General features: G+C 37.9%; 1 protein-coding gene across 2 annotated transcripts; it reads left to right on the forward strand.

Moving 5' to 3' along the window:
- Positions 1 to 216: 216 nt before the first annotated feature.
- rh50 (Rh50-like protein) lies at positions 217 to 3706 on the forward strand. 2 transcript variants are annotated; one of them, XM_054785110.1, is made up of 2 exons: positions 217 to 398; positions 2075 to 3706. In XM_054785110.1, exons 1-2 carry the CDS (start codon positions 365 to 367, stop codon positions 3286 to 3288), a joined length of 1248 nt encoding a protein of 415 aa, XP_054641085.1. In that variant the 5' UTR covers positions 217 to 364; the 3' UTR covers positions 3289 to 3706. The 2 variants fall into 2 exon arrangements, with proteins under 2 accessions (XP_054641085.1, XP_054641084.1); XM_054785109.1 differs by lacking the exon at positions 217 to 398 and having other exon boundaries at positions 1674 to 3706.
- The last annotated feature ends 5399 nt before the right edge of the window (positions 3707 to 9105 follow it).

Raw genomic sequence — 9105 nt, forward strand, 5'->3', positions numbered from 1 at the left:
TAATTTGGTGTGTCTTTTTTTCAAAACCTCAAGATGAATGTTGATGTTTTTTTAAATCGAAAGATGAGTTTATTAAATCAAATAATAAATGTAATAATTTCTTATTGAAGTAATGTATTTAAGTGTACATATTTCTAGTCTACACTGCTCTAGCTGTGACAGTGAATGCAGCAGTGATGCCACTGTGTGAACTGAACAGCTGCCATATTTGTTTATATACATCACCACCTGTCAACATTTGCATTTGAAATTAAGGGAATTTTTCTGAACTGTCACCACTGTCACCTGTTGTACCTGACCGGATTTCTTTTTTTTAACGGAAGTTCAAATATGGGAAATTTACAGGGAGGACGACGGGAAAGAAATGGAATTTCCTGGAGAAAACAGAAGGGTGGAAGGTACGGCAAGGAAAATAAATGACAAAAATACAGCATAACCTAATGCAGTTTGAGTCATCAACAATCGACTACAATGCTAAAATACCATAGATTATGCCAAATATTAAGAAATATGTTTAATTCATTTATCATTACCAATATATTATTGTTTTGAATTGTGCTTTACACCAGCATTACATTTTCAGTTCGATTTTTATCTTTCTGTGTACATTTTTATTCCTTCATTTTCCTGCACAAGGTATATACTGTGCTGTAATGACATTTTTTTCACTGTAATGTCAAAAGCATGTATATCTTGTTTTAGTTTTGTAAACCGTCGAGAATTCTAAATATTGCATGTTTATGTCATAAGCTAGTGCACTTTGTTATCAGTGTCTCGGACTTGCTCATCCATCGCAACTCATCAGCAGCAGCGGCAAAGACTGAACGGCCCAAATGATCTCTCAATATATTTTCTGACAAGTAACCTATGGACTAAATCTACACTCTTTTCATGTTGTCAAACTGATTACAAGTCACCGGAAAATTCCCTGTAACTTGCTAACTTTGATGACCTCCTTTATCTTCTCAGATAGCTCGGTCAAACAGACATTCTGCATACTGTAGACAAATGTAAATTTTGTTGCATATTTTCCCTTTTCTTAGAGTTTTAGGGTCTCTGTCTATATTTTGTCCTATATTTCGCATCTCTGAAAATTGAATTATGTTGCTACCAAAGCCAAAATATGATTCTGCTCCATGAAAGTGGCAGATTCCATGTGAATTGAATTACTGGCGGACTGGATAGTGTACACGACACACACTAGTGTTTGTGCTAGAAGTAATTCAAGATGTGACGAAACAAAACATGAATTCAAACTGCTTCATCAACTACGTGCTTATCACGGTTCATCATCATGTGCGGGATTCCTCCGTTAGTGATGAGGGTCAGACATTATAATAATCACTGTGCTGACATGCCATTTGTCATTTTAAATGAGAAAATGTAATTTTCAAAGCTACAAAATGAGGGCAAACATGACGTATTGGACACATAATTGTTGCCGTCTTATTTAAAATCTGAACTTCACAAATGTACAATTCACTGTCCATTGCATTCATGATTCATTACATGGCCTATGCCCTACTGACAATAATTGTAAATGGAATTTGGGTCATGCAACTTAAATGAGTCTTATGTCATCATAATATATTAGAATATACGTACCTAATTCACTCCAACAACTGCTGTACGGTAAAAATATAGTCTTTCACCTTTTAAGTTTTTGTTTATTTTAAATTTGAGACTCGGAAATGTTGGATAGAAGTGTCTTGGTGCATGAGGGACTAAAGTACAGTCCTCTGGGTTGATGCAGTGTTAAATAACCTGTCACCTGTATGGACCGGTGCTCTTTAACCATTATTAGCCACCTTATCAGATAAAATAGGAGTATAAAAGGGGGTATTAGTGCAACTGTTAGAGTAAGACACGGGGCCATTGCTAGAGCGTGTTACCATGAATGCTTCAACAAGTTTACGAGTGCGTCTGCCAGTGTTGGTGCTGGTGTTGCAAGTTGCCATCCTGACTCTGTATGCTGTCTTTGTCACTTACGATGACAGTGCCAATGCCAAGCTGCAAAACAATGAGACCAACCCCATGGACAACGCCCTGTATCGCGACTATCCTTTCTTTGCAGACGTCCAAGTCATGATCTTCATAGGTTTCGGCTGCCTGCTGGCCTTCTGCCGATTCTACGGCTTCAGTGGAATGGTCTTCAACTTTCTTACAGCCACCTTTGCGATCCAGTGGGCTATCGTCATACAGGGATTCTTCCAGTTTTACCATGATGGTAAAATCCACCTGGGTGTCATCAACCTGCTGTATGCGGAGTTTGCCTGCGCTGTGGTGCTCATCTCCTTTGGGGCCGTGATTGGGAAGACCAGCCCGGTGCAGCTCCTGGTAATGGCTTTTTTGGAGATCCCCGTGTTTTCAGTGGTAGAGTGGGTCGTATTGAAATACATCAGGATAAATGATGCGGGTGGCAGCATCCTTATTCACCTGTTCGCCTGCTACTTCGGTCTTGGGGTGACATTTGTGTTGTATCGCCCGGCCCTAAGTAAAGGACACTCAAAAGAAATTACTAGTTACCATTCTGACATCCTCTCAGTGATGGGAACCTTGTTCCTGTGGGTGTTCTGGCCCTCATTCAACTCTGCTCTAACCCTGAAAGGCGACGATCAACACAGAGCAATCCTGCACACTTTCATCGGTCTAAGCTCATCCACTCTGACTGCATTCGCACTTTCGGCAGTGTTTAATAAGAGAGGCAAGCTCACAATGGCTGACGTCCAGAATGTGACTTTGGCAGGTGGTGTGACAGTTGGGGCATCAGTGGACATGATGATTTCTCCTTCAGCCGCCTACGCTTTGGGCATTATGGGATGCACTGCTTGTTTCTTTGGATACAAGTACCTCAGCCCCTTTTTAGCACGCCACATGAAGATCCAGGACCAGTGCGGCATCCACAATCTGCATGGGCTCACAGGCCTCATTTCATCGACAGCGGGGATCTGCGCTATCCTGCTCGCCACAGAGGAAACCTACGGTCCCAGCATGTACCAGATCTTCTCCCACCGCGCTCCACCTGTGGGAGATCCAAAGCTCCTGGAGCTTCAGGAGCTGATCCCTGGGCTAAAGCCTGGCTTGGGGCGTACGGCACAAGAGCAGGCTCTGTACCAAGTGGCAGCGGTCTTTTCCACCATTGCAGCATCTACTGTTGGTGGGCTGCTCACTGGTTTGGTCTTGAAGTTGCCATTCTTGGCTTCTCCATCAGATGAGGACTGTTTTGATGATGAACCGTTTTTTGACTTGCCTTCAGATGTTAGCCAGGTTGAAATGCTCAAGCAATAAATAACCTGTAATGACAAGAAAGTATGAATGAGATCCTTAAACTCAGGTTTGATTCGAAACACCTTTCCTGACACTGTTTATATACCGTAAATGTGAGGCGTCCCACTTGTAAATGTTGAAAACCTTTATATTTGTTTACGAGAATGGTGTAATTTGTTGCGAACATACAAAATTGCATTGTCCAGATGTGCCAGCCTGATTGAGACATATCCACACACACTCAGTGTGCTGTGGTTGCAGCTAAAGGTGTATCTACTAATGCAGTCTTTACTTTAACTTATATACTTTCAACAGACACCAACTTGTAAAAATTTGTTTTCACTTTGACGAAATGAGTTTTTTTTTGTTTTTTGTGAATTCTTGTGCAAAAAACAAATTGCAGTGACCTTGATTTTTTTTCTAAAAAAAAATAAAAAGCTCAAACATCCCTGGGTGTGAATACTTTTGCAAGACACTGCATGCACCAGTTTACCACTTTTTTAACCAGTCAAAGAAATTGGTGAAGATATTTGATAGTGCATTTGTTCCAGGTTGTGGATAGCTTGTTTAGTAATGTAACTAGAGAGATAAAAAGTCATTCGATTATAATAAGTAATATAATACAGGGTCAGGCAAAATGATCTGACACATTTGTAGGTTAAATAAAAGGCAAATAAAGTAAAGAAACAAGAAAGTGTTTTTATTTTCGAAGAGTACATATGATGCCATTCTGTTTCATTATGTTTTAAAAATTAAATCGGTCAAATGGGATCCATTATTGTCCACACACTCAATGCAGATCCAGTAGCTCTGAAGTTGGTAACCCATAACAAGATGGTGTTTCGAGCTGGTACGGGATCATGTCTACCAAGATTGACGTGCAAAAGGAACGCTTGTTGTGTTGCAGTTACAGATTCGTTTGTTTTGATAAACGTTTCCACAATGAAAGCGCGATGCTCACCAGTCCAATTCCTGGCAGCAACTGAAAAAGAGACGAAAAACAATGGCATTATAAAGAAACAAAGCAAAATGGCATTATATGAAAAAAATGGCATTATATGTACTTTTCGAAAATAAAAACACTTTTTGGTTTCTTTATTTGCCTTTTATTTAACCTACAAATGTGTCAGATCATTTTGCCTGACCCTGTAGATGAGAAAAAATAGTAAATCAATAAATATTTACTAGTAAAAGTAGACAGAAGTTCATGCGGTAATGAACAATACATGTTGCATGATAACTAATACTTTCCTTAAATCATGAAAGAATGAGAATAAATAATACAGAAGTAAAACTGACATTGTGGAATGAATGAATAATTACTGAGTATGGTACAGCTAAAACTGACATAAACAATAGCAAATGAACGAGTGAATCAGACTTAACATTGTAAAATGAATGGCTAAACACATGCATAGTCCCAGGCAAACTGTCCTAACAACAAAAAAACACGTCATGAATGATACTAAGTATATAGCAGGTGATGGTTAATACCTTACCGATTGATAAGATAATAAAAAGGCAACCAAAAATAATAAAAAATACAACCAAAAATAAACAAATACATAAAAAAAAATATATAATGATAATCCAATTTTAAAAAGAGATGAATAAATAAAGTTCAAAATGGAAAATAAAATAACGAAACAGATGAAAGTTCAGAAAAATAGTTTATGGAGAAGAATTCTGAAGAATTCAGAATGTTAATATCAGACACTGTGGTTGAGCGTTCTTCTTTTTCCGTACGCTGTACATACAGTACCTTGTAAAAATGATCATATTTGTACTGTTTCTTGAAATGGCTGATATCAGTACATTGTTTGAGTTCTTTACTCCATTCGTTCCATAATTTACAGTTTTTTTTTACAATCACTTTGATGTAAACCTCAGAAGTTCTTGCTCATCTTACAAAGCTTGAGCTACAATACTCCTACAGCTACTGTACAATACTCCTACTACTGTAGGAAAACTACTTTAGATCATCCACACACAAAATACCAAGAGCTCCAGTGCTAAGGTTTTTTTTTTAATCCTTTACATTACTGCAAAAAACACTTGATGCACGTTCAAATAATGTTCTTTTTTGTGGTTCCTTGCAATAGAGACAGCGAAATCATTGAAAACGTTTGAAATTTATGGTTGATTTACAATAATAACACGTTTATTTGAACGATGGCAAAGAAAAGTAGCCATAATGCCAAAACAAAAGTAGTATTAAAGGGATAGTTTGGATTTTTTGACATGAAGTTGTGTGACATCCCCATCAGCATTGTAGTCCAATAATAGCGACTTACCCCCCACTTGGTCTCCTAAGTCCAGTTCTGGTCAGATTTCTGTGATGAAGTACGTAGTTCCGCTTAGTTGCTGGGGACAATTAAGTAAAGAGTTCTCAAAACAATGTGCGTTCAAAAGCGTAATACATTTGCATCACAAAAATGCCTTCTGAAGAAAATCAAACCTCACAAAACGCTCGGCGTTATATATGTCCTTGACCGTATCCTTGAGCACTGTCGCCTGTGCATTCACGTGTATGGGATGAACACACTCGAGGTAATACCACTCTTGTTCCGGGACGCAGCGCCGCGGCCATGTTCTTCACGTATGTGTTCCACAGCGGAAGAGGATGCGAATGTCCTCATCCCAAACAGCGGGAACTGGACTGTACTAGCCCTATACTGTATTTAATGCATTTGATTTGGGAAAAAATATAAGCAGTTTATAAGTTAAACATAAAGCCATTCATACATATTTTTAAATAAACCAAGAATCAAAAACAATTTGAATAGCTGCACATATCTAATATTACGAACAGTCTCTATTTTTCTTCAGTTGACTTTCTATTGAAAGTTTGCACATTTTCAAATCAAAATATAATTGATGGTGGGTGTTGAATAATTTGAAGTGCAAATGAAGCTTATCACCTTATGGTACGTACTGTATATAGCTGCACAGATTATACAATCAAATATATGCATAGTTAAACTAAACATAAGAGCAGTATCTAGTATAAATGTACGCACACCCGTAAAAATGTACATTATTGTACATGCAGGCTATCCAGACACCAATTTATCCATCAGTAGCCCGTTTCTTTTGATGAAAAGCGGCCGCTTATCATTTGCTTCTGGAAGGTCCCATCACTGTTTGAGATAATAACCTTAAAGTGGTTATTCAGGTTATCTCAGCTAAATTGAGGAACTGTAGCAAGAACATTTCTTCTTCTTTTGTTGAAACAACTATTTTGATGTAGGCCAAAGATAATGTAGTGACACAGAGTTCACAAGGCCCTGTCTACATTTTAATCATACAAACATTTACGGTATACTATTCTGATCTGGTTGTGAACATTATCTTGCTAGTGAAACATTTCATATAAAATGTTATTTTAATAAATGCCTACTTTGTGTTGTGGAGGCAGAAATACATTTACTATAAATCCATATTAGTGTTACTGTACATATTTATTTATTTTCAACATTTACAGTACAAGACATTTAAACTTCTTCATTGTTCTCTGGAGAGTTAATTGTTCCAACTTCATTTTTAATAAGCTTAATGACCTCTAACACATAAACATATAAATGTTCACTTGGGCACCCAGGAGAGTGACTGCATTTAGTTACAAAGGTTAAATAAGTTTTTCCCCCATCACTTTTGTCACTATCGTAATAGTTGAAGAGTTTTATCTAATCATTAGGGATGTGTTGGGTTGTTATGATTTGACCCTTAACAGGACAAGCAGTAGAAAAACGAATGCAGTATATTGTGTAATGCTATTTTATGACATAATATCAGTGGTGTGCCTTCAGGGCCAGCAAAGTCTTCTCTGCTGGCCTAAACACTATCAGAAGCACTGACCTACATTTACAACTTAAATTCTAGTGTTTGTTCCATGAAATTGTATTCATACATAAGCAATTTCCCTTGTGGATCAATAAAGTCTGTCTACGTCTAAGTCTATTCCCAACAGTCTATTAGTAGCAATCAGATTTCAGCTTCTATGTACTGTCACATCAATGGCAAGTTTGAAAAAAACAATAACAGAATGAAAGTGCATTTTTGTCATACTGCTGACATAGATAAATGAATAGATAGATAAACTATGAAATACAAGTGAAATTAAGTGGTGATTGTGACACGCCGCCCCCCAGCAAGTTTTCAGCACCGACGCCATCTTGTAAGAAATTGTAAATATTGCAACATTACAGCACACGTCCAACACAGGAAATGTGCCGTTCAGTGTTATTTTTCACGGCGGAAATGACGAGATTAAGATGTGTTTTAGTTTCACGTGCACTTGAAACACTAATAGCAATGGGGCTGTTTCTTTAACCAATCAGTTTTCAGATACGCTTCACAGGGCCAGCTAACAGGCCCACAATGGAGGACTGTAAATGGAAAGGACTGTCGACTCAAATTGCATGTAACACAGTGTAGGACGGCATGGAGCAGAAAGTCCGCCATGTTGGTAAGCAAGAGAGGTGGGCGGGGCTCGGCGCACAAGGGTGTACAGTGTGTTCACTAACTCTGAGCTGAGTGTAAAATACGTTATGTGCAGTGCATACACTTGAATGAAATGAATGAATGTTATTTACTGACCATTGTATGTATATAAATGTGGAAAAATCCATGACACTGCAGAAATATGACCTACATGTAGACGGCGTACAGTACATGTTCACAATGCAAACTTTCTGGATTCTGCTCACCATCATTTTCGGCCAAACCTGCGCAGGGCTTACAACAGAAGTGGGTGCAGAGTGGAGAGTCGTATCCGTTTAGAGTCCTTACTCGCAATAACATCACCATTTTTCCGTCCTCTGATTGGTTGAGCTGAGTAATCTGTAGTCATTTGCACACAATAACGCCCACAGTGGCTGAAGGAGGAGGAGGAGAAAGTGATTTGGTGTTGCACATTCTTAAAAATGCATTTTCAAGGCGGACTTTTCCAGAAAAGTTTGACATCGTATAGAGAGGTCGGCCAACCCTGAAGCTAGCTAGCCTTTATTGATCCATGTCATATTGTAAAATACTATACTGGAACATATCATACTGGGCCATATTGTGTCGCATTGTTTTTTGTATGTATTATACACTCACCACTTTACGGTTCAAAACTCTATCATGTTTTTTCAAAATAAATGAATAACTGTTGTTTGGAGAAAAAAAATATGCATATTTTAGCAAATTGTATGTATTCTCTGGGCTAAATTAAGAATTTAGCCTAAAAATGTTTAAATGAATGAAAATACAAATAAAAGAAAAAAGCGGACTATTTTACAGCCATCACGACTTGGTGTCATTCAGCTGCCATTACGTTGCATTGATGACAATAGCCACCGAAGAAGGTATGCTGTCCAGAAAAAAAAAAACAAGGAACTCTCCCAAAGCCAACGTGTGAGTGTTTTATTTATGCCTCATACTGTATGTCTTATTTTCTGCTATTATGTCTACTATATTGGGTAATGTGAGTGTAAAGGTGACTATGGGGGTGTTATTTCATGTCTAGAGGGCTCTAATAATGTTTAAAACCATATTTAGAAAGAGGTCTTCTGTGCTGTAACGAAAATACTCCACTTATAAAGAAGGAATCCTACGGAAATTCAGTAATCATGGTTGGTCTGGAACCAATTAACCGCGATAAACGAGGGATTACTGTATATTGTACGTATTGTGCATGACAGCACTTTAACAAATTGTTTCATATCATATTGTGCTGTACTTGTGTTGTTGCCTGGAATTCTGAGTCTTCACTGATAATTGCATCCCTCTCTTAAGTCCATTACCATTCAAAATATGGCAGTTTTATGGGAAAATGCTACAGTGCTAAAGTACAGG

The sequence above is a fragment of the Dunckerocampus dactyliophorus genome, chromosome 8, assembly GCF_027744805.1.
Source record: "Dunckerocampus dactyliophorus isolate RoL2022-P2 chromosome 8, RoL_Ddac_1.1, whole genome shotgun sequence".
NCBI classification, from domain to species: Eukaryota; Metazoa; Chordata; class Actinopteri; order Syngnathiformes; family Syngnathidae; genus Dunckerocampus; species Dunckerocampus dactyliophorus.